Here is a 26,381-nt window from a genome sequence, read left to right as displayed (position 1 = left end):
AAAATTACAATTTAGATCAATAAGGACTTGTAGAAATAAAAATTATATTTGGGCCCAAAACTTATAAAATTTAGATCAATTTAGATCATTTTGCAACGCTCAACATATTCTTTCTTTGAATTCTTACATTTGGGCCCAAAACTTATATATTACTCAAGAGTCAAGTCTAACATCCAAAAAAAAAAAAAAAAAATTATACGCTCATTGATGACGCTCTTAGAGCTATTATAGAATTAGTTTACTCTTCGGGCATGCAGAGTCTTCCATCTCGGCTACAATATATAATCCTTAGAGTAATCTTGGCAACTTTTATTTTTAAAAGAATATTTAAAAAACAAAACAACTATACATAGAAAAAAATAAAAATAAAAAATTTCCTCCAACGGTTCCAAAATCCAAAAAGATGAAAGTATACTTGTCCTCGGCTAGCGGTACTTCATGGACACTCTCACGGAGAACGTTGACTGCTCTCTTGTAAGTTGTACGTCTCAAGAAATTGAGATAAGGGATGATGTCAGCTACCGACGATCACAGATCTGAATGCTCTAGAGCAGTGGACCAAACCATGTACCATTATAGTACATGCACCAGCCAGGCTTCGCTCAATAATAATAATAAAATATAATTTTAATTTATTACTTTTAGCAAAACACATGCGGAAGGAGATGGTTTTTCTTTTTAAGCATGCAAGAGATGTAATTGATGTGGAGAGGAGGAAGATTCTAATTAGTGATCTTTGTTTTATTAGGAGTGATTTTAGTTGATTGAGCTGCCTTTTAAGAATGGTTTTTTTGTTGCTCGAATGATTAGAACCAATTTAAACTAAAAAAAAGAAGAAGCAAATGAGCAAATCCGGCCTTGAACATTACGCAAATCCCAGTCGATCCCAACAGAACCCTTTTATTTTATTTTTTCTTATCTACTTGATAACATATATTATATATAGAGTATTTTAGCCAAATAAAAAAAAAAAAAAATAGATAGGATCATAAGGAGAATAAAATATATAAGCTGGATAAAAAGGGTAATTCCATATGCAGATGATGCAACCTTCTCATGTCATATTAGACTGAAATTCCATAAATTACATCGAGAAGACAAAGTTTATAGAAGGGGTAGTTACCTTTTTCCTAACTATAACGCGTTGTTAATTTTTTCTTATGAATTGTTAATTTTATTGCCCGACCTCATCAGACTACCATTTTTTTTTCAAAACGCCCATTCCGTTAATCAAACTTGTTAAATTCGACGGAATATTCTCTTTTAGATGTTAAATCTCATTAAAAAACATAATTACCTCCAAATAAAAATTAAAACAAAAAATATAAATATATAAAACTTATAAATTAATATTTTTTTTAAAAAAATAAAATAATAGGAGGTGGCTGCCACCCCTATTTTTATTTTTATAAATTAATATTTTTAAAAATATTTTTTTTATTTTTTTATTGACATTTTTTATTTTTATAAATTAATTTATAAGTGTTTTTTAATTTTAATATATTTTTTTTTTAAATTTTGATTTTTGATTTGTTTTCATTGAAACTCGTACTGATACATTAATAATATATATTTTTTTATTTGTTTAATTTTAAGGGTATTATATGTAATTTTTGTATATAAAGTTAGGGTATTTTGGTCATTTCAATTGATTTAACGAATTTGACTAACGAAATGGGGGGTTTTGGGAAGGAAATGGTAGTCTGTTGAGGTCGAGCAGTAAGATTGGCAGTTCATGGGGAGAAATTGACAACGCGTGGTAGTTCATAGGGAAAAAAGCAATTACCCTTTTATTGAAACACAATCCGAAATAAAATTTGAACCCCTCTCAAAATGGAGTAATGTTATAAGTTTGTGTGGACATATAAAAAAAAAAATCGAAATTATCTGTTACGAACCTAAGTCCGTAACAGGATAAATTAGGTTCTAAAGGAACCTAGACCTTAGATTATAAGGGAACCTAGACCTTTCAAACACAATGTTTGAGATTAATTCTTTTTCTTGCATTTATTTATAGCATAACTTATTTAAATAGATGATTCATTACATGCTACATAAGAGAGATAGGGCTGAGTCAACAACTCTTATTGAAATATAAACTAGTATTGAGTTATTATGAGACTCTTATTAAAATAATATCATAACCCTAATACAACTAGGATTAGCTGACTTATGCTAACATAATATAAATTTAATACATAAAAGTCTAATATTATGGAAAGGCCTGTAACATTATCCTTGAATCATAATTCAATAATAATTTATTACAAATCCAATTATAATTTTAAAGTCACATCAATTTTGAAAGGATATACATAAGGACTACAAATTGTTTCAAGTCTACATGTGTCCTACTCCTAGGCCTCCTTCACTCCGCGTGCATTGCCCAGTTTGTTTTGAGTCTTCATTGTTGGTGCATGGAACCAACAATGAAAAGGTAAATAGGATTGTAACCAACAATGATTTCAGTCCGCATTGTAAGTAGGAGCTGTATTTGCTTAAAAAGGTAAAGTCATTAGACCGAGTCTTGGAAGATTGGCGGGACTCCGACACTCAAGTCAAAGCCCAAAAAGAAAAGGTGTGATGTTTAGCTTAGTAATAGAAAGCCTGACTTTGGTCTCATTTTGGCCTTATAATCATATACTAGAACCTTATAAACTGTCATGGGAGGAATTGTCTATCCGTTTTATATGCTTGAGAGAGCTGTGCTTGGGTCACGTGTGGGAATCCTCTTAATTCTCTGCTCGGACGTAGGGGTGTTAAGCGAGTGAAGCCCTCACAAGCGAGTTTGGGCTGGACTCGTATAAGCTCGGTTTATGCTCGACTCAATGAGGCGTTTCGTGAACATAAATACTGGCTTGAATATTAAACGAAGCAGTCTCGGCTCGACTCGGTTAGGCTCGTGAGCAGTTCGTATAAGGTTCAAATTAGTAGTTGTTCGTATAGTTGCTCATATTAATATTAAAAATTAAATTTTTTTTTTTTAATAGCATCATTTTTTTTTTTTTTTTAATAAAATGATGCATATCCTCTCTCTTCGAAACCAAGTGCTTTGCTGCATTGACTGAGGCTCCATACTTGACTAAGATCAGGCTAAGCAAATGCTCATATGCAAGCTGGCTTCTTGAGCTGTATAAGAGTACTTGAAGCTTAAATTTATAATAAAATAAAATAAAATAAAATAAAATATAAGAGCCAGCTCGCGAGCTAGTTCGGCTCGGTACGACTTATTATGAACTCAAGCTCGGGCTAGATTTTTTTGGCTTGCCCTTGAGCTCGGCTCGAGCTCGAACTCGAGTAAAATTTAATCAAGCTAAGCCCAAACAAGGAAAACTCGCTCAAGCTCGGCTCGTTTACACCCCTACTTGGACGGATTATATTTTTTTTTACAGTACCTAGTTCTATTCTTAGAGCATGTAATTAAAAATGCACGTGAATATTACTTACTTTAAAGACCAAAATCAATTTAATAGATTGAGGTGGAAAAATTTCCTCTAACCCAATTTATAGATTACCTTGTCCACAATTTTGTACGTGACATTTTTTAAATAATTATTAGCTAGCTTGTGGTCATAATTGAATAGAGCACTGTGCAATTCTCGATCTTTTTAATAACATATTAATAAGTATTTAACGTGTTCTGTGATATTGTAGCTCGGTTAACTCCTTAATATATATATTTTGGGGGGGAAGGTTGCAATAACTTATTTAAAAAATATTAATACATAGTAAATGCCTGACAAATCATTTTAAAAGATTTATCGAAATTCAAATTTTTATTTCATAAACCATAAAAAGTTGATTCCGATTTTCATAATTGGACCTTTGGACCCAAAACATTGAACATGACATAAATTTATCCAAGACAGAGAAATGAGAAACCATCATTTCGAAGAGTTACAAGACTGAGCTTCGCTTGCCGGTTATTTTAAGTTATTACAGACATAAACTTTAAAAGCTTGAAAAATACAAAATGAAAAGAATAGAAAAACAGGGTCACGACACAATGGCAAAAAAAAAGATGAAATTACAAGCACATGGCAAAGCCCATTTACTACCGTGGAGGATTATTATGCAAGCGGTTTTCACCGACTATGAGTGTCCATGGTAAATTCATCTATTTGGAAGCATTATGACTCCCGAAGCGCTTTCGTAAATAGGCAATTAGTTTGTCTCTTGGAGGCAGACATTCCTTGACAACACTATTGCTCACGAACTCATGGCTCCAATTGGTAAGTTTGGGAAATTTCTCTTTCGTCAACAACTCTACTCCCGAAGCTTCTTCAAAAATTCCTTGCCAAAAGGCAATGATGTTAGCGACAATGTCTACCATTCCAATACTCTCTCCTCCAAAGAACCTCTTTTCCTTGAGCTCTTCCTCTATGAACTTTAGAAGCTCAGACGCTTCTTCTACCGCCTTCTCATGCTCTTTCTCATCACCCCACAAAGCTTTAAATATCACAGGCGAGCACTGAAAAAAGAAAAACTCAAATTTTAGTCTGATTAGCTGCATTTTCCCTCCATGTCTCTAGGTGGATTGATTATTTAACGTTTGTCTATAGAAATGATGCAAAATTGATAGACAAATATTCCAACACTTGCTAGAATATTTTTGACTGCGATGTACAAAAGAATTTTGGATTTATCTTTATCATATTCATATGAGCAATCAGAAAAAAAATTTCTGCTAAGATTATCAAAAACCAGCAAACAAACACTATAATTGAAGGAAGCTAATTAGAGAAAATATATTAATTACCTTGTCGTCTATGAACTTGGCCCAGAAACGTGCAATGGCTTTCTCATACGGATCTTTGGGCAATATGGGATAGCCTTGCGCGCCATGTCTCATCAATATATTCCAAAATAACTTGGGACTCCACGATAGGCTTTCCGTTGTGTACAAGCACTGGAATCTTCTTGTGAATGAGATTGTATTTGAGAAGCAAAGAACTCTTGTTGGTCAAATCTTCCTCTATGTATTTGTAGTCAACTCTTTTGAGTTTCAGAGCCAACTCTACTCTGCGACTAAAGGGGCTTCCCCACGCACCAAACAACAACACTTCTTCGGCCATTATGAGACTTGGAGAACTTCAGTTTAAAGAGTAGTATTGTGGTGTAATTTTTGTGGTGCTTGGCTCTCTTTTGGGTGTGATGCCCTTTTATAGAGCCACGATCCAAGATTTTACTTAGCCGATAAGCTTCTACGCTTGTTATTATATTCATTATTCATTAAACATTGGATCGCGGAGTTGGTGGTTGTTGCCGCCTGCACCATGGAGACTTCTAGTTACTGCCTTGGGAAAGAAGCACTTATCAAAAACAAAGAAAAAAAAAAAAAAAAAAAAAGACTTGGGGAAGAAGCTAATCATTAAATTTATTACATGGTGATTATTCATTAAACATTGGAGTTGGTGGTTGTTGTAACTTCGCAGCATGGAGACTTCTAGTCACTGCCTTGGGGAAGAAGGGGTACTTATCCAGAAACAAACAAAACAAACAAAATACTTACAAAAAAAAAAAAGAAAAAAAGAAAAAAAAAGAAACAAAAGACTTAGATAAAAAGCTAATCAATAAATTTATTTTATGTTTTGAGATTTTTAGAGTCGGTTGCGTTGAAAAATATAGGTCTTATAACCTTTTAAAAGCTTCATTTTTTTAAAAGCATATTTAATTTTGGCCCTCTTTGTGTTCAAACAAGCCAAATTTTATTTTAATACGTACTTTTTAAATTCTTAAAGTAATTCACTTTTAGATTATGTTTGAAATTACATTGAAAAATAAAAATTTTAAAGTCATTTTTGTTTTTAAAGAAATTTGTTTTTTCATTTTTAAGCTATTTTTGTTTAATACTTTTTATATACTAAAACTACTTAATCAAAACGGAAATACTAAACGAATTCCTTTGACTTTGACTTAAATTAAAGCTTATGATTGACCGATTCCTTTTTTGCCTAATCAAGTGAGTCACTGTTCCACCGCTACGTACGTGGCCGCATGTTAACCACCTATCATCCGTTCATTCAGTGTGGCTGAAACCCAGGACGACTTGATCAGAGAATTCGGGATTTTGGGACATACGAAACCATCAGCAGTGATATCACGCTGGTGTGCTTTATAATAAAAAATAATATTAAAAAAAATATAGAAATAGTAATATTTAAAAAAATAATATTATAAAGTACACTAGTATAAATACTGTTTATTCATGTTGGTGTGCGCTATATCACTACTCACGAAACCATGGTTGATTCCCTTTATTAGCGAGTCAAGCATGAGAACAAACCCCTCACAAGATGGACTTTGAAAAGTATTTAAGCAAGAGTTATACTATTTAGTAGATTCTTATACGATTGTTATAAAATTATAATGATGTGACAGTAAAAATTAACATTTAGATCAATAAGAACTTGTAAAAATAAAAATCAATAGCTAATATTCACTGCTACATCATTATAGTTGCATGACAGTCATATAAGAGTCTAATAAATATCATTTCTCTTCACTGCAAATTTTTGTTTGAATTGCAGAAATTTTCTACAGCCCTGATAAAATCACTTGTCCAAACACAACTCTTAAAAAATGTCCTTTCGAAACACTCATAATATTCTTTCTTTGAATTCTTTTTAATTAGGAGGTGTTTGGTAACATTTGGGCTCAAAACTTATATTTTACTCGAGAGTCAAGACTAACATCCCAAAATATATATATATATATATATATATATTACTCAAGAGTCTAATCTACCATCTCAAAAAAATAAAATAAAAAGTTATACGTTGATTAGTTTTAGAGAGCTCATTGATGATGCTCTTAGAGTTATTATAGAATTAGTTTACCTTTCGGGCATGCAAAATCTTCCATCTTAGCTATAATATATAATTCTTAGAGTAATTTTGGCAACTTCTATTTTTATTTTTATTTTTAAAAGAAATATTTAAAAAACGAAACAACTGTACATAGAAAAAAAAATAAAAAATCCTCCAATGCTTCCAAAATCCAAAAAGATGAATTTATACTTGTCACTTGGCTAGTGGATTCCGAGATACATAATTCGACCTTAATTTGGACCCAAAACATTGAACATAACATAAATTTATTCAAGACAGAGAAATGAGAAACCATCATTTCGAAGAATTACAAGACTCGGCTTCACTTGCTGGTTGTTTTAGGTTATCACAGACATAAACTTTAAAAGCTTGAAAAATACAAAACAAAAAGAACAAGAAAAACATGCAGATTCACGACATAATGACAGAAAATAAGATGAAATTACAAGCACATGACAGAAGCCCACTTCCTACCGTGGTGAATTATTATGCAAGCGATTTTCACCAACTGTGAGTGTCGATGGTAAATTCATCTATTTGGAAGCATTAGCCCTCCCAGCGTTTTCGTAAATAGGCAATTACTTTGTCTCTTGGAGGCAGACATTCCTTGACAACACTATTGCTCACGAACTCATGACTCCAATTGGTAAGTTTGGGAAATTTCTCTTTCGCCAACAATTCTACTCCCGACGCTTCTTCAAAAATTCCTTGCCAAAAGGCAATGATGTTAGCAACAATGTCTACCATTCCAATACTCTCTCCTCCAAAAAACCTCTTTTCCTTGAGCTCATCCTCTAGAAACTTTAGAAGCTCAGGTGCTTCTTCTACAGCCTTCTCATGCTCTTTCTCTTTAAACCACAAAGGTTTAAAAATTACGGGAAAGTACTGAAAAAACGAAAAACTCAAATTTTATTTTTGACTGCAATGTAGAAAGGAATTTTGGATTTACCTTTATCATGATATACATATGAGCAACCAGAAAAAAATTTCAGCTAAGATTATCAAAAAACCAAAAGGCAAACACTAAAATTGAAGGAAGCTAAGAAAAAAGAAATTACCTTGTCGTCAATGAACTTGGCCCAGAAACGTGCAATGGCTCTCTCGTACGGATCTTTGGGCAACAAGGAATGTCCTTGCCATGTCTCATCAATGTATTCCAGAATAACTTGGGACTCCACGATAGGCTTTCCGTTGTGTACGAGCACAGGAATCTTCTTGTGAATGGGGTTGTATTTGAGAAGCAAAGGACTCTTGTTGCTCAGATCTTCCTCCATGTATTTGTACTCCACTCCTTTCAGTTTCAGAGCCAGCTCTACTCTGCGGCTAAAGGCGCTTCCCCACGTACCAAACAACACTACTTCTTCAGCCATTGAAGACACTTTCGAGTTCTGTGCCCTTTGAAAGATTGTGGTGCTTGGCTCTCGTTTGGGTCTGATGCCCTTTTATAGAGCCACGATCGAAGAGTTTACATAGCGGATAAGCTTCTACGCTTGTTGCATGAAGACTTCTAGTTCTAGCTAATGCCTTGGGGAAGAAGCACTTAAAAAAAGAAAAAAAAAGAAAAAGAAAAAAAAAGGAGATGATATTCTTTTTGTGAATTTTTCTAAATACTATTTTTTGTTATTGTTAGCCGATAATTAAGCGTTTGTGGTTGGAATTGTTTGTTTACGTAGTCAATAAATACCACATTTTTTCTAAGCACATGGTCTACTAAATCGTGGAGTTGTCGGTGGTTGCATACAGAGAATTCCCAGTGAAGCTAGAAAATGGATCCGTCAACGGTCAACTTCCGGATTCCATTTTGTCGAAAGACAAATCACACAGATCTACCAATAGCCGAGGTTACGAGAAGGTAGACAATTTCATGCGTCATTCCTTATGTCAGCACCATCATACAATGCGTCCTACCCGACGGCCACATGCCGCTCAAAACCATTGAAAAATCTACACTCAAAATATTGCATTTTTGTTTTAACATAAAAAAAAAAAACAAAAAAAAAACAGCTAAACCAGCTGTATTAGAGCACTAATAACAGCTTTCTTTTGATTTTGATTTTTTTTTATTTTTTTATTTTGAGAATAAAATTACTTTTTTCTTTCCTATCAAATATATTTCGCTTCCCTTACTTTGCCAATACTATTAAAATATGATTTCTTTACAAAATATAAGTTATTTATCTACCCTCATATTTTTTTACAAAATTTCAATACAGTCCTCAATTAAAGAAAAAAAAAAAAAAAGATGAGAGAGTAAAAAGAAATATTTATATTAAAAAAATGTATAGGGAGAAACTACTTTTTGAGCAAATCCTTTTTATTTTTTGGATTTTTTTTTGGTTAACAAACAAAATTAGATAGGGAGAATCAAATATATGCTGGATACAGAGGGCAGATGATGCAGCCTTCTCATGTCACATTAGACTGAAATTCCATAAAGTACATATAAAGTCGAAGAGGGACGAGGATCGAGACAGTTGAAAATGAAATTTGAATCCCTCTTAAAATGGAGTAATGTTATAAGTTTTTTTAATGTCTTAATTTCTTGTTTCATTTCAAAATTGACGTGACTTTTTTTAGTGTTCCCAAGTTTTTTTTATTTTTTTAAATGGATTGACAATTTTTTTTTTCTTTTAAAAAAATGTCTTAAAAGAGTAAATTAATCGGCTGGAGACCATAAATCATGAAACAGAAGTCCCTAAATCGATTCTTCCTCTCCCTTTCCCTCCCTTTAATGCATACTAAATGCCTCCCAATATCATTTTATGAGATTTATCCAAATTCTAATTCTTATTTTATAAACCATAAAAACTGGATTCCAATATACATTATTCGAACTTTGGACCCAAAACTTTGAACATAATATAAATGCATCCAACATAAAGAAATGAGAAACCATCATTTCAAGGAATTACAAGACCGAGCTTCACTTGCTGGTTGTTTTAAGTCATTTCAAACATAAACTTTGAAAACCTAAAAAATACTAAATGAAAAGAAAAAAGAAAAGAAAAACAGAGACATGACACGATGGATGAAATTACAAGCACATGGCAGAAGCCCATTCACTATAGTGGTGGATTATTATGCAGGTGATTTTCACCGACTGACTGTTGCGGGTAAATTCATCTATTTGGAAGAGTTAGTTTGCCCAAAACGATTTCGAAAATTGGCAAGTAGTTTATCTCTTGGAGGGAGACATTCCTTGATAACACCATTGCTCACAAACTCATGACTCCAGCTGCTTAGTTTAGGAAATTTGTCTCTTGTCAACAACTTTGCTCCTGAACTTTCTTCTATAACTCCAACCCAAAAGGCAATGATATTAGCGACAATATCTACCATTCCAATATTCTCTCCTCCAAAGAATCTCTTTTCCTTGAGCTCTTCCTCTAGAAACTTAAGAACCTCATAATTTTCTTTCGCAGCCTTCTCACGCTCTTTCTCTTCGCCATAACAAGCTTTAAATATCGTAGGCAAGCACTGCAAAAAAGAAGAAGAACAAGAAAAATAATAATAAAAAAAAACTCAGAAGGAATTTTGGATTTATCTTTATCATATTCATATGAGCAATCTGAAAAACCAGGAGACAACACTAAAATTGAAGGAAGCTAATTAGAGAAAAGATATTAATTACCTTTTCGTCTATAAACTTGGCCCAGAAACGTGCAATGGCTCTCTCGTACGGATCTTTGGGCAATATGGGATAGCCTTGCCATGTCTCATCAATATATTCCAGAATAACTTGGGACTCCACGATAGGCTTTCCGTTGTGTAGGAGGACAGGAATCTTCTTGTGAATAGGGTTGTATTTGAGAAGCGAAGGACTCTTGCTGTTCAAATCTTCCTCCATGTATTTGTACTCCACTCCTTTCAGTTTCAGAGCCATCTCTACTCTGCGGCTAAAGGCGCTTTCCCACACACCATACAACACCACTTCTTCTGCCATTGAAGACACTTCCGAGTTCTTTGCCCTTTGAAGGATTGTGGTGCTTGGCTCTCTTTGGGTCTGATACCCCTTTATTGAGCCACGATCCAAGAGTTTAGGCTTGTTATTATGTGGTCATTAAATTCTGGAGTCAGTGGTTGTTGCATGAAGACTTTTAGTTGTAGCTATAGCTATTGCCTTGGGGAAGAAGCACTTAAAAAAGAAGAAGAAGCTGATATTCTTCTTGTGTATTTTTGTAAATACTATTTTTTGTTATTGTTAGGCGATAATTAAGCCTCTCTGCTTGTAATTGGTTGTTACGTATTAGTCAATAAATCCAATTTTTTCTAAGCACATGGTCAACTAAATACTAATGGTGGAGTTGTTGGTGGTTGCATATAGGGACTTCCCAGTACTGAAGCTAGAAAATGGATCCGTCACGGGTCAACTTCCGGATTCCATTTGTCAATAGATAATTTCATGCGTCATTCCTTATCTCAGCACCATCGTAGAATGCTATACTGTCGAGCCCTTCACATATCAATAATATTAATTTGGGCACTTTTTGTTTACTCTTTCACCTGTGTGGGTTTCCTCATGCATGCATGTCTAGCCGTAAGAATCTGAGCGTACGATTTCACCTATGGCCAGAATCCTTTTTACCTTTATTTATTTATTTTTATTTTATTTTATTTTATTTTTTTAAGAAAGAACATTATAACATTACATTTCAGAAGTGTTAAGTTAATTAGCAGCATATCGCACATCTGCAATCTCGTTTGGATGGGATTGTAAATGAGTCTATCTGTAACTCCCAATGATCCTCTCGTCTGCAATCTCGTCTGAATGAGATTATGGACAAGACTTTTTGGTTGCTCTCATCTGCAATCCAGTCTGGACGAGGTTGTAGACGAGTCTCTCTAGTTGCTCCTCGAAACCAAAGAGGCTATAAGTTATCTAATTCTACAGAAACTTCTACTTATGATATTGTTATTAAATGCAAATAGATCAATTATTCTAAACCTTTTGTGGATAATTCTCTTTTGTATTTAGTCTCCCTTTTGTATTAACCTTCTTAATTTATTATCTTATCACATCAAGATTAGCTTGTTAGCTTGATGTCATCAATTACAATTGTAACTCTTCTATATTTAAGCTCAATGAGAAAACTATAAAAATTATTCCGCCCAAAAGAAAGTTTTCCCTTGCTTTTTTTTACTTTTAACTGGCCAGCATCCCTCTCTCAATCCGGAAGAGAAGGGAAAATGAGATGGGATAAGGGTGTAAAATATCGAAAATGTGAAGGCTAGGGGGAAGGGGGCTGCACGTAAGGGGCAAACAGAAAGGGAGAAAGAGATGGGATAAGGGTGTAAAATATCGGAAATGCCCTTCTAGTTTTAATGAAGATGAGAGAAAATGGGCATTAAGCTTAAAATTCGTACTTGTGCTAACATGGGTAGTTTAATTCTCTATTTACTTGGGCTCTATTCTAAGACCTATGATTTAATAAATAACAATCTTATATTATTTTACCATAATAATCTAACTTATATTTATTTAATCATAATAAATTCATTAAATAATTTGTTATTATATTATTATCACACTATTATTATTATTATTATTAATCACATTTCTATTTCAATTATAATGAAGTCATTATTATTATATCTATTATTCTAACTTATCACATCTGCTATTTATTTCATTAATTAATTCGGATTACTATAAAGTTATTAATAATAAATTTAATTATTTTTTTGGACGTTACAGAGGGTATTCTAGATTATGTTTATTCTGATGTTTGGGATCACTGAATATAGTGTCACGGGATGACATATATATTTCGTATTATTTATTGATAATTTCTCTAAAAAGATTTGGTTGAAGATCGTTTTGTGGTGTTCTTTGGACTCCATATTGGCATCTCCTTTCATTGCCTTTGATTCAACCTCCATCAGTGTTTTCTCTGTTGTTGTGATTCTCTCTCGGGTGTGTTGCTGCAATTGTTTCTTTGGATATGCCATTTCTGGTGGGCCTTGTCAAACCACTTGAATTGATGGCCAAGTTTCTTAATCTTTATGTCAAGAATCTATATTGCCACGTCATTTATTTTATGCATTTACTTTTTATTTTTGTTCACATACACTAATATGACTGTTTTGGAGCTCTTTGTTAGGTTGCCTAGCTTTTTTTATAATTTCTTCATAGTTGTACTTTTATATATATATATATATATATATATAAACCAGTATTTAATACAGTTAACTCCTTAACATATATATATTTTTTTTAAAAGGGGGTTGGGCCTTCATGCTTAACGGTATGCGTATGGGCTGGTCCTCGGACGCAATGCATTGGATTTAGGAATACACCCAAGGCCGACCCAGTAAGATGAGCTAGAAGTCTTTCACTGAAGATAGAAAACCCAGGCCCACCACTAAGATATAAAAAGCTTAATGGAATAACTGATTTAAATATTAATGCATAGTAAATGCCTACCAATATCATTTTATGAGATTTATCCAAATACTAATTCTTATTTTATAAACCATAAAAACTGGATTCCATTATGATGAAATAATGACGATGCAGAAATAATAACGAAAGTAATATAGAAAAAATTATACAAGAATTTACGGGTGGTTCGATATTATACACATACGTCCACCATTCCGAATACGCCTAAGGATTACATTATGATCATTAACTTGCTTTGTCTACAATACAAAGATCCATATTTATAGGGTAGTGTTTAAATGCAATTATAGTAATCAAATCCCTTGATTTGATTACATTCAACCCATAAATAGAAAATCTTTCAATATCAACTTAATTATAAAATATATGAAAAATATTATATATTTTCTGTATATTCTAACACATACATTATTCGACCTTGGACCCAAAACTTTGAACGTGATATAAATTCATCCAACATAAAGAAATGAGAAACCATCATTTCAAGGAATAACAAGACCGAGCTTCAGTACTTGCTGGTTGTTTTAGGTCATTTTAAACTTTAAAAAGCCTAAAAAATACAAAATGAAAAGAAAAAAGAAAAACAGAGACATGATACGATGGCAGAAAATAAGATGAAATTACAAGCACACGGGAAAAGCCCATTTACTTAGCGGTGGATTATTATACAAGCGATTTTCACCGACTGTGAGTCATCTATTTAGAAGCGTTAGCGTAAAAAGGCAATTAGTTTGTCTCTTGGAGGGAGACATTCCTTGATAACATATGGTTGCTCACAAACTCATGATTCCAGTTGTTGAGTTTGGACCCAAAAAACAAACGGAAATTAATTCCGTTAACTCACATCATCTTCTTTCTTTCTTTCTTTCTTTTTTTTCTACTGTTCTCTTTTTCTACCCAGACCATACCCGGTATTTCTTTAAGCGGCCGCACACCTATCCTATTGAATTTTGGGTTTTGGGTATTCTTCAGATTTTCTGCACCATATGTACTCTATTTATGTTGAGTGCCTGCTGAGATTGAAGTGCATTCGCTTGTGATAGAAAGACTAATTTGGGCTTGGTGATTCTTTCTCAAACATCTTCACTGGTACACTTGAAGTTCAATTTTTTTTTTTGTCTGTGTGTGTGTGAAAGTAGGGATCTGTCAATGTGCCAGGGAAAAATAGTGGCCGTAGAGGATGCTAATAATTTTTTTTTTTTGAACATGTATACTATGACTAATAAACCCAAAAAAGAAAAATGCGAGTGAGAGAAAACTTTGAAAATGTAAAGTAGCAATCTTACATATTACAAGAAATGATTGAGTGTGCATTTTAACAAGCACAAAACATGCACTTATAGCAAGATATCAAAGGCAAAACTTGAAATTCTCAATATCATATAAAACTAAAATAGATAGAGCAGAAAACAGGATCATAGTAATGATATTTCAATCATACAACATATATTTTTTAGAATTCCAGAATGTACTACCCAAAATAGGCCAGAAATATGCAGATTTCTTACACAAGATATTTTACTTTCACGCCAAGACAAAAGTATTAGGTAGAAAAAAAGAAAGAGAGAAGATGATGGGAGTTAACGAAATTAATTTCCTTTCGTTTTTTTGGTCCATGCTAGCCTAATTAATGGAACCCTCAGGCAAACTACTCATTAGTTAGGCTATGTGGTAGTTTGGTTTACCGCATGGAAGCCAAGTCCAATGCAGTCTATTGGTAGGTATAAGTATAACTCATGTACAAAGTTGATTCCTAAATTATGTTGACTTGCTGGCTGAGACGGACTTAAATACCCCCGGTTTTGAAAATTGTTAATAAATAGATAATAACTTCTATAAGGTCTTGGCATAAATTAATATATTTGTACCCTCTAATGAAGACTTGACAAATCAGCAAGGAACACTTTAAGCAAAATAAACAAAAACACTATATTTTTATATTGGGAAAAATGCAGTTTACCCCCCTGAAGTCTCAGGAGTTTTTCAATTTTAACCCCAAAGTTCAAAAATTGGCAATTTACCCCCATGAAGTTTCAAAAATTGGCAATTTAAACCCTCCGTTTAATTTTTCCGTCAAAATGGACGGAAATCTATGAAATTACATCATTGCCCTCAGGCTTTTTTTTTAATTTTATTTTTAATTTCCGTCCAATTTAACAGAAAAATTAAACAGAAGGTTTAAATTGCCAATTTTTGAAACTTCAAGGGGTAGATTGCCAATTTTTGAATTTTGGGGTTAAAATTGAAAAACTCCTGAAATTTCAGGGGGGTAAACTGCATTTTTCCCTTTTATATTTATATTTCTCATATTTGTTAAAAGTAAAAAACCTAAAAAACCTATTTCCCTTTTATATTTAAATTGCCATAGGTGAAATCGTACGCTCAGATTCTTAGGCTAGACATGCATGCATGAGGAAACCCACACGGGTGAAAGAGTAAACAAAAAGTGCCCAAATTAATATTATTGATATGTGAAGGGCTCGACAGTATAGCATTCTACGATGGTGCTGAGATAAGGAATGACGCATGAAATTGTCTATTGACAAATGGAATCCGGAAGTTGACCCGTGACGGATCCATTTTCTAGCTTCAGTACTGGGTAAGTCCCTATATGCAACCACCAACAACTCCACCATTTAGTATTTAGTTGACCATGTCCTTAGAAAAAATTGGATTTATTGACTAATACGTGACAACCAATTACAAGCAGAGAGGCTTAATTATCGCCTAACAATAACAAAAAATAGTATTTGCAAAAATACACAAGAAGAATATCAGCTTCTTTTTTTTTTTTTTAAGTGCTTCTTCCCCAAGGCAATAGCTATAGCTACAACTACAAGTCTTCATGCAACAACCACTGACTCCAGAATTAATGACCACATAATAAGTATTAATAACAAGCCTAAACTCTTGGATCGTGGCTCAATAAAGGGGTATCAGACCCAAAGAGAGCCAAGCACCACAATCCTTCAATTTAGAATTTTGATTTTCCAATTTTGTTTCTTACAATTTTTTTCTTGGTCCACTTGGGTCAGCGGCGCACATGTGATTCTGGCCAGGCTTTCATTCTTGATACCCCTGGGCTGTCGAAGGCCCGGCGACCCACCTGGCCGAGTTTCCTGAGTCTGAAATGATTATAAAGAGATCATAACCTTCGGGCTCAAAGTTAGGCCCCAATTCTACTTCTCATGTCTGTGGGCCTCCTTTACCATCTAAAAGCAGGCCCAACATGTTAGCCCATTTTCAGCCCATCCTGGTTTTTAAATGAAGAACTCTTTGAGCAAGAGAAATGATTAACACTTTTACCAAATCAATTATGAATTGTAAAAATGGAAATGGCACATTCATTTTTAAATGAACGTCAATAAGATGTTCAAAATTGAACCAAATATTTTGAATTCAAGTTTTCATTTTTATATTTTCTTTTTTGTAATAAGATGTCTAGAGTTAATTTGGCATTTAATTAGGTTCTTTAGGCTAGTAAAATATTGATGCAAGAGTCTCCGCAAATGTTGAATTGTAAGATATTAAATTAATGACACTGGAATATCATAACAGAGAAACCAGTGCAAGAATGCATGTCAAGAATTCTCAAAATTAGGTGTAACTTGGTCAATATCGCATAGTATCTAGTTAAACGGGTGAGTACCAATTGCACATAAGATCCCAATTTGAAAAGCTTTTTTTGGGTACACGTAGAGCGCAAAATTCATTGTTTTTCCCTCCGAATCAGCATTTGAAGTTAATTTTTATCATTTTAAGACATTTCAGTTTACGTTTTAGTAGGGATTTTATTACAAACATAAATTTGAAAGACTTAAACTGCAAAGAGAAAAAAGAAGTAAATGGTTATAGCATTGGATCGAGTAAACATGAAGCTGGCGAAGCAGCTCACAAACAAGATTCATGATATAAACCATGACACCCAAATCAAAAGAAATTACAGACACATAAAGAGATGCCCAATTTATTACAGTGGTGAATTATTGTGCAGTAAGATTTTCACCAACTGTGAGCGGCACCCCGTAATTAAAGTGCATACTCATCTATTTGGAATCATTTGGCGCCCCTAAAGAAATTCTGGAAAAAGGGAACCAATTTGTCTCTAGGAGGTAGACTTTCCTTCATAATACTGCTGCTCACATACTCATCCACCCAGTTGCAAAGCTTGGGAAATTTGTCTCTCGTCAACAACTTGACCCCCGATCCTTCTTCAAAAACTCCAAGCCAAAAGCCGATGATGTTAGCAATAATGTCCACCAATCCAATACTCTTTCCTCCAAAGAACCTTTTTCCCTTAAGCTCTTCCTCCATAAACTTTAGAAGCTCAGATGCTTCTTCCACAGCCTTCTCACGTCCATTCTCTCCATCCCAACTCTCACGTCCATTCTCTCCACCCCAACAAGCTTTTCGTAACGCCGGCGTGCACTAAAAAAAGAAAAGAGAAACTCAAAATTTAGTGTGAGTTGCACCTTTTTCTCCATTTCTCTTGGTTGATTATATAACGTTTGTTTATACGGGGACACTGATAGATAGTCATTTTGAGTTTTCGTGGCTGACTTTGGTAGACTTAAATTGCCATGCAAGAACACGTACATAATGCATATATGTACGTATACATAATCTTTATCAGCTTAAATTTCTTACATAAATAGTGTTTTAATGAGTAATGTTATATATATACTAAACTTTATCTTACAAGGTTGATATGACAGTCTCATCTAACTTTTGAATTTTTTTTCTTTTTAATGAGGAGTAATTCAAAAGTTGGTGGAGACTGCCACGTCAACATTGTAAAATAATCATTATATGATAAAATTGTAATTTATAACATTAATCATTTAATCTCATACCGATAAAATAATGTTCCTTCTATCTCCTAATCTCATACTAATAAAATAATATAAATTTAATCATTTAATTAATATTCTAATAAACAATATTACAAGTTAAGGAAGTTAAAAGAGAAAAGATAACTACCTTATCGTCTATGAACATGGCCCAGAAACGTGCAATGGCTCTCTCATGAGGATCTTTGGGCAAAATGGGATAGCCTGGCCAGGTCTCATCAATGTATTCCAGAATAATTTGGGACTCCACAATAGGCTTTCCATTGTGTACAAGCACAGGAACCTTCTTGTTAATGGGATTGTATTGCAGAAGTAAAACACTCTTGTTGTCAAGATCTTCTTCAAAGTATTTGTATTGGACTCCTTTTAGTTTCAGAGCTATCTGTACTCTGACAGTAAAATGGCTTGCCCACACTCCAAACAACAATACTTCTTCCGCCATTGTCACTTCGATCGTGTTCTTGCACTTTAAACAGTTTGTGCTCTAACTTTCTTTTGGGTCTGATGCCCTTTTATAGACCCACCATGGTAGTAGAGTTTTTTTGTTTTTTTTTTTGGGTTAATAATGATTTATATTATACTAATGCATGACCGTGTTCTTGAAAGGGACTTCCTAATTCCAGTGATATTTGACGGGGAAAAAGCTACACGACGGCTCCCTTAACTTTGTTTTCGTGCGTCCTTGGCTTTTATTTTTTTTTAAAAAAATTTATGACTTTGTATTATTACAGGATATAAATATTGTTTCCCTCTTCTAAAGCAGGCAGACGGCAGCCCCGACCCCATGCATGCAAATCTTTTAATACAAAAAGTAGAACTGTAGAAGGTTGATCATAGGTCATTGATGATCTCCTGATCAAGAAAATGGGCTACAGATGACATCAGCAACTTGTAGGAATTGTCTTTACGCAGTACTGGATGATTCCTTGATTATCCTCAAAGTATTAAGTCTAATTGTTTTATATTATATTAATTCATCAATTGGTTTATAATTTGTTGATACAGTTCATTTCAGGTGGCTGAATTGGCAATTAATATTCACTTGCAAAACAAGAAAAGACTATGCATGAGACCAAACTTTGAAATATTAAAAATTACATTTTTATTTTATATAATTATTTTGTAATATTAATGTAACAGCTCTAACCAATTTTTTATTTTTTTCAATAGTTGATTGAGACTATTAAGTTAATATTATGAAATAAAAATATAATTTTTAACATTATCATAATATCAAAATAAAATAATATTAAAAATTATATTTTTATCCCACAACAATTACACAATATTAAGGTCCAAAATCAACTCTTTGAGTTGTTTATTTCTATCCACCAGGAATTATGTGATTTGAAAATCTGGTTTTTTCTTTTCTTTTTCAATGGTTCAACATAGGGTTGTTCAAACGGGGTGGTCATAAGCCCCGCTAACCACTTATAACCACAAGCCATTAACCGCTAACAGTTTTGGTAAGCGGTTATTAAAAACTGTTAACCACTTAGGACAGTTGTGGTTAGCGGTTTTCGAGGGTAGCACAAGCAAATTATAATTGCTAACCGCCTTCATTTATATATAAATTTTTTTCATTTGTATTTGGATTAATGGATTTAGGCTATTTATGACTATGTATGTGAAATATATAATGTCGTATGTGATGTTTTGGGCTAAGTTTTATTCAAAAATGTTGGTTGGCCCCAAAAAACAGCATTTTTTTTTTTAATCTTTTTTGGGACATTTCGGCCTTAAACCCTTAAAATAAGCACAAAAAATAGGCCAATCCCATAAAATAAGCTAAAAAAATATGTCAATTAAAGGCTCAAAACACTTAAAAAAGCTTAAAAGCCCATATAAAAATAGCGGTTATAAAATTGCCAGTTATTGGATTAAAAAATCGCTAACCGCCGGTTATAAAATAACCGCTAACCGCCTAAGAGGTTGCGGTTGCGGTTATCCCAAGGGGACTACGGTTGTAGTTATAACTAATAACCCCCACTTATAACTGCTTGACACCCCTAGTACAACATAAAGAAACATCTAGATATGTGTTCATATTCCCGAAAATGGCCAATTGAATATTAGAATTTTGATTTTCCAATTTTGTTTCTTACAATTTTTTTCTTGGTCCACTTGGGTCAGCGGCGCACGTGTGGTTCTGGCCAGGCTTTCATTCTTGACACCCCCTGGGCTGTCGAAGGCCCGGCGAGTCGGCGACCCACCTGGCCGAGTTTCCTGAGTCTGAAATGATTATAAAGAGATCATAACCTTTGGGCTCAAAGTTAGGCCCCAATTCTACTTCTCATGTCTGTGGGCCTCCTTTACCATCTAAAAGCAGGCCCAACATGTTAGCCCATTTTCATCCCATCCTGGTTTTTAAATGAAGAACTCTTTGAGCAAGAGAAATGATAACACTTTTACCAAATCAATTATGAATTGTAAAAATGGAAATGGCACATTTATTTTTTTAAATGAACGTCAATAAAATGTTCAAAATTGAACCAAATATTTTGGATTCAAGTTTTCATTTTTATATTTTCTTTTTTGTAATAAGATGTTTAGAGTTAATTTGGCATTTAATTAAGTTCTTTAGGCTAGTATAATATTGATGCAAGAGTCTCCACAAAAGTTGAATTGTCAGATATTGAATTAATGATACTAGAATACCATAACAGAGAAACCAGTGCAAGAATGCATGCCAAGAATTCCCAAAATTAGGTGTAACTCGGTCAATATCGCATAGTGTCTAGTTAAACGGGCGAGTACCAATTGCACATAAGATCCCAATTTGAAAACCTTTTTTTGGGTCACACGTTGAGCGCAAAATTCATTGTTTTTCCCTCCGAATCAGAGTTTGAAGTTAATTTTTATCATTTTAAGACATTTCAGTTTACGTTTTAGTAGGGATTTTATTACATACATAAATTTGAAAGACTTAAACCGCAAAGAGAAAAAAGAAGTAAATGGTTATAGCTTTGGATCGAGTAAACATGAAGCTGGCGAAGCAGCTCACAAACAAGATTCATGATATATACCATGACACCCAAATCAAAAGAAATTACAAACACATAAAGAGATGCCCAATTTATTACAGTGGTGAATTATTATCCAGTAAGATTTTCACCGGCCGTGAGCAGCACCCTGTAAACTCATCTATTTGGAAGCACTGGTGCCCCCAAAGCGAAATCGTACAAAGGGAATTAGTTTGTCTTTGGGAGGTAGATTTTCCTTGATAACACTGCTGCTCAAATACTCATCCACCCAGTTGCAAAGTTTGGGAAATTTGTCTACTGTCAACAACTCTATCCCCGTTCCTTCTTCAAAAGTTCCAATCCAGAAGCCTATGACGTTGGCGACAATGTCTACCATTCCAATACGCTCTCCTCCAAAGAACTTTTTTTCCTTGAGCTCTTCCTCTAGAAAATTTAGAAGCCCAGATGCTTCTTCCAAAGCCTTCTCACGTCCGTTCTCTTCGCCCCAGAAAGCTTTCAATAACGCGGCGAGAACTAAAAAAGAAAAAGAGAAACTCAAAATTAAGTGTGAGTTGCACCTTTTTCTCCATTTCTATTAGTCGATTAATTATATAACGTTTTGTTTATACAAGGACACTAATAGATAGTCAATATGAGTTGTGGTGGTGTCTATGGTAGACTTAGATTGCCATGCAAGAATGTATATATATAATATTTATCAGTCTAATCTTAAATCAATAGAAGAAGGTAAATATAGTAATCATTTATATTTATATAAAAGCCGAATTACTTTCAGAAGTGCTTTAATATTGTGACATGTGGTGTGAACTTTTTTTTTTTTTTCAAGGATAAATTGGTTTTTTAATGCATAATTTTTTAATCGATTTTTTAAGAGTGAACCGGTTTTTCAATCGCGTTAAATGCTGAGTGCAATATTTTGTTTTATTAGGTACTTATAAAATAAAAAGATTTTGTTTATTTTTGTACGGTATTTGATTCGGTCTAGAGTTTCTATTTAATTGAAAATTTTGTTGCTTGGATTTATCTTTGTGTATCTATGTATAAATTTTTCACGACAATAAATTGATTATTTTTATGTTTGTTTCTCTAAAAAGTTTCTTTGTATTGAAATATAATAGGTATCACACCAATAAGATTTTATGTTTTAATTCATTTGAATATTTTATTCGATTTGTTTTCGATTTTGTGATTTACTCGGATTTTCTAGCATTTTTTGAAAGTGTTGAAGAGATTTATTTGATTGCATTAAATATTAAGTGAAGTATGTGTTTTATTTTGCAAGTAAATATTTTATTTTGATTGTATCTCAAACATTGTAATGATGGCGTTCCATCGGTTGATTTGTTTTAATGAGAAAACAATAACCACTATTTCAAAAAAGAATGAATGATATATATTCTTTGTAAGATTTTGTTTATTTCACCCTGTATTTTTCTGAAATGATTAGAATTTTATGGGTTTTATTTGTATTGAAATATAATAAGTATCACATCAATAATATTAGAATTTTCTACTAATATTTTGATAATCAGAATTCAAGTTTTCTTCTTACTATTTTTTTTCTTTTATATTTTTCATTAAATACATGTTTGGTACACTTCAAAAAAGAAAAAGTACATGTTCAGTACTAGTCTATAACATTTAGTATATATTTTCATTAAGAGGGGTGTGATAAATTTTTGTACACATATTTTAACTTATAATAAAAAGTAAGATGGGATGCGTTTAAATTTTTGAAATTAAATTATAATGAAGTATGCAGGGGTTATGTGCTAGTTTACTTAATATTCTAATAGTTTACGTGCAAAACAAATATTACAAGTTAATTAAAGAAGTTAAAGAGAAAAGATAATTTTTTTTTTTTTTTTGAGTAAAAGATCAAGAGAAAAGATAATTAAACTACGTACCTGGTTGTCTATGAACTTGCGCCAGAAACGTGCTCTGGCTCTCTCATAATGATCTTCGGGCAACAAGGGATATTCTTGCCATGTCTCTTCGATGTATTCAAGAATAACATCAGACTCCACTGTTAGAATATATGGAAAATATATTATATTTTCCATATATTCCATAATTATGCTGATATTGAAATATTCTCTATTTATGGGTTAATTGTAATCATATATTGAGACTGTAATCAAATCAAGGAGATTTGATTACCAAACTTGTATTTAGACATTATCCTATAAATAGGAACCTTTGTATTGTAGACAAATTAAGTTAATGAGCACAATGTAGCCCTTAGGGGTATTCTGAGTGGTGGACGTAGGTGTCTAACACCGAACCACCCGTAAGTTCTTTGTGTTTATTTTCTATATTGCTTCCGCTTATATTCCCCCATAATCATTATTTCAACATAGTATCAGAGCCACTTTCTTGTGGCCTTCAAAGTCATTGACCTCTTCTGGTGTTCTCTCCAACAATCTCATTCTTCCACTACATCCACCTGCCACGTTCCTCCATGCGTCACCACGCACGCCACACACCGGTCAGATTCGGTGCGCCGATCTGATAACTGCCCAAGTGGGCTCATGTTTTTTTTTTGGCCCGTCGTCGGCCCTTTTTGAAGTTTGGCTCATTGTCAGCCCTGGCCCGTTGTCGGCCCCTTTTGGATTTTGGCCTATCGTCGACCCCTTTTGAAGTTTGGCTCGTTGTTAGTCTTGGCCCGTTGTCGGCCCCTTTTGAAGTTTGGCTCGTTGTCAGCCCTGGCCCGTTGTCGGCCCTTTTTTAAGTTTGGCTCGTTGTCGGCCCATTTTGAAGTTTGACTTATTGTTAGCCCTGCCCTGTTGTCGGCCCATTTTGGAGTTTGACCCGTTGTCGGGCCTTTAGAATTTGCATTCACCAACCACCTGCCGTCGTCGCTGGCTACCCGCTAGCCTCTATCTCCTCCGGCAGTCGTCATCATCTACGGCCCGTTCCCCACCTCCACCACCGCCGTCATCATTGTTTCGGATTTCAAACTCAAGGTTCCAAAATATTCCACCTTGAGTTTGAGAGGGGATGTTAGAATATATGGAAAATATATTATATTTTCCATATATTCCATAATTATGCTGATATTGAAATATTCTCTATTTATGGGTTAATTGTAATCATATATTGAGACTGTAATCAAATCAAGGAGATTTGATTACCAAACTTGTATTTAGACATTACCCTATAAATAGGAACCTTTGTATTGTAGACAAATTAAGTTAATGAGCACAATGTAGCCCTTAGGGGTATTCTGAGTGGTGAACGTAGGTGTCTAACACCGAACCACCCGTAAGTTCTTTGTGTTTATTTTCTATATTGCTTCCGCTTATATTCCCCCATAATCATTATTTCAACATCCACAATAGGCTTTCCATTGTGTACAAGGATGGGAATCATCTTGTGAACGGGATTGTATTTGAGAAGCGAAGGACTCTTGTTGCTCAGATCTTCTTCAATATATTTGTATTGGACTCCTTTCAGTTTCAGAGCTACCTCTACTCTGCGACTATAAGGGCTTGCCCACAAACCATGCAACACTACTTCTTCCGCCATTGTCACTTTTTGTTAACTTTCTTGCACTTCAACTTTTTAGGTGCTTTCCTCTTTTGGGTCTGATGCCCTTTTATAGACCCACCACCACCATCCTAACCCCTGTGGCTGTACGTAGTGGATTTTATCTTTTTTCTTTTGTTCAATATATTAATACATGAACGTTTACGTTCTTGATTCGGGACTTCCGGTGATATTTGAGGGGAAAAAACTAGACGACAGCTCCCTTTAACTTTGGTCAATAATGATTTATATATATTATTACGTACAAGAAAGTGTTGTTGATGGGAGACTTCGGTGATATTTGACGGAGAAAAGGCAACACGTACGGTAGAAGTGTACGTATAAGGTTGATTTGTCATTGTTAACGTATTGTCTAAGCTTATCCTTGTGACTTGTGAGGCCTTCTACCCTTCTACCGCCGCCAGTGTGGACTTGTGAAGATCCATTGCGCAGAGAGGAGATCACTCGTGAGATTGAAAAAGGAATTTCTGTTGAGTGTGGAACCGATTTTGGTGAAGATAAGGATCATGGAAAATTTTGAAATGGAAACACCCACTCGTTGAAGATAACATGCCTTGCAATATAGAATTTTCCAGTGAGGATATCACTTATCAGTAACTGGTGTGGGGTTTGCTATATTCCAAAAATATCTGAATGAAAATTTGTTTGTGTTATACGGTCTTAAGTAAAGAAAACACTCACGTCCAAAAGTCTTGAGAAATTTATAATCAGGAATCTCACCAAGTAATAATTCAAATGATGATTTTTGTTTATTAATTGATGAAGGCAAATGATTAATAAGAAAAGTGGCGGTGTCAAAAGCTTCATCCTAGAATTGAAATGAGACCTTGGAATGAGAAAGAAAAGTTAAGCCGGTATCAACAATATGGCGATGTTTGCGTTCCACACTCCCATTTTGATGATGGGTGTGAGGACATGTTTACCTATAGTGTAAGAAATTCCATTTAAGATATGTCCATTATGTCACATACATTTATTGTGATTATAAAGTATATATAATTATAGTGTTTAATAATTTATTCAAATTAAAGATTATTATGTGAAATCAAATATTTTGAATTAAATTATTAATTTGATTCTTGTGGAAACAAATATTTGAATTCATTATTGATTTTATTTTGTGAAATCAAATAATCTGAATTGATTATTGATTTGATTTTTATCCCTTGATGAGAGGAATAAATAAGGTAACAGTTTTGATTGAGGGTCCCTGACCTACTTATAAATAAGGCATGTGTATTCTATCAATTTACATGGTATTACACTGGTAGGCATATGTCAGAAGAACCTCTTTCTATATTTTTATTTTTTGGTTTTCTGTTGCTGAGGAGTCTTTTGGAGATAATTATATAATTAAATTATTTTCGCAGCTAATTTACATTATTAATTAGTATTTAATTATATATAGAATTCTTACATGTGGTATCATATTTGTTCAGCATTAAGTTATTTGTTTTTTTTTTCAAAAAAAAAAAAAAGTTATTTGTTTTTTCAATAGTTATTGTGAACGTTAAGTTTTATATATATTATTTGTTCACTCACTATTGCAATAAGGCATGAAAATTTTTTTTCTTTTAAACAACTGTCCAGAATGCTTTGTATATAAATGTTTGGTTTTGGTACTTTTGGATATACTCTTCTGTTTTGGCCTTAAAACTAACAATTTTTTATGTCTTTGGAGAGTCCTTGACCAAATTGCCCTTTGTCTCTGGAGAACCCTTTGACCAACATTGTAGTGAGACGTGCACCTGGGTAGCCGAAAATG

At 33.6% G+C, this 26,381-nt stretch overlaps 4 protein-coding genes and 1 pseudogene across 4 annotated transcripts; all 5 read right to left on the bottom strand.

Annotated features, from left to right (window-relative positions):
- Window positions 1-3,842: 3,842 nt before the first annotated feature.
- On the bottom strand, window positions 3,843-5,136 carry LOC132161762 (glutathione S-transferase U8-like; annotated as a pseudogene).
- A 1,912-nt stretch (window positions 5,137-7,048) lies between these two features.
- LOC132161740 (probable glutathione S-transferase) lies at window positions 7,049-8,262 on the bottom strand. The gene is made up of 2 exons (XM_059571923.1): window positions 7,889-8,262; window positions 7,049-7,715 (listed from the first exon to the last, which is right to left on the bottom strand). Exons 1-2 carry the CDS (start codon window positions 8,198-8,200, stop codon window positions 7,377-7,379), a joined length of 651 nt encoding a protein of 216 aa, XP_059427906.1. The 5' UTR covers window positions 8,201-8,262; the 3' UTR covers window positions 7,049-7,376.
- A 1,416-nt stretch (window positions 8,263-9,678) lies between these two features.
- Window positions 9,679-10,926, bottom strand: LOC132161608 (glutathione S-transferase U8-like). Its single transcript, XM_059571767.1, has 2 exons — window positions 10,462-10,926; window positions 9,679-10,307 (listed from the first exon to the last, which is right to left on the bottom strand). The coding sequence occupies exons 1-2, from the start codon at window positions 10,771-10,773 to the stop codon at window positions 9,954-9,956; spliced, it is 666 nt and encodes a 221-aa protein (XP_059427750.1). The 5' UTR covers window positions 10,774-10,926; the 3' UTR covers window positions 9,679-9,953.
- A 6,363-nt stretch (window positions 10,927-17,289) lies between these two features.
- LOC132162447 (probable glutathione S-transferase) lies at window positions 17,290-18,525 on the bottom strand. Its single transcript, XM_059572685.1, has 2 exons — window positions 18,214-18,525; window positions 17,290-17,661 (listed from the first exon to the last, which is right to left on the bottom strand). Exons 1-2 carry the CDS (start codon window positions 18,523-18,525, stop codon window positions 17,290-17,292), a joined length of 684 nt encoding a protein of 227 aa, XP_059428668.1.
- A 2,702-nt stretch (window positions 18,526-21,227) lies between these two features.
- On the bottom strand, window positions 21,228-24,595 carry LOC132161899 (glutathione S-transferase U8-like). The gene is made up of 3 exons (XM_059572118.1): window positions 24,398-24,595; window positions 22,971-23,088; window positions 21,228-21,580 (listed from the first exon to the last, which is right to left on the bottom strand). Exons 1-3 carry the CDS (start codon window positions 24,593-24,595, stop codon window positions 21,228-21,230), a joined length of 669 nt encoding a protein of 222 aa, XP_059428101.1.
- Window positions 24,596-26,381: the final 1,786 nt, after the last annotated feature.

The sequence above is a fragment of the Corylus avellana genome, chromosome ca9 (assembly GCF_901000735.1).
Source record: "Corylus avellana chromosome ca9, CavTom2PMs-1.0".
In the NCBI taxonomy this organism is placed as follows: domain Eukaryota; kingdom Viridiplantae; phylum Streptophyta; class Magnoliopsida; order Fagales; family Betulaceae; genus Corylus; species Corylus avellana.
Note: the sequence above shows the minus strand (reverse complement) of the source record. Positions and strands in the feature narration are given on the sequence as shown.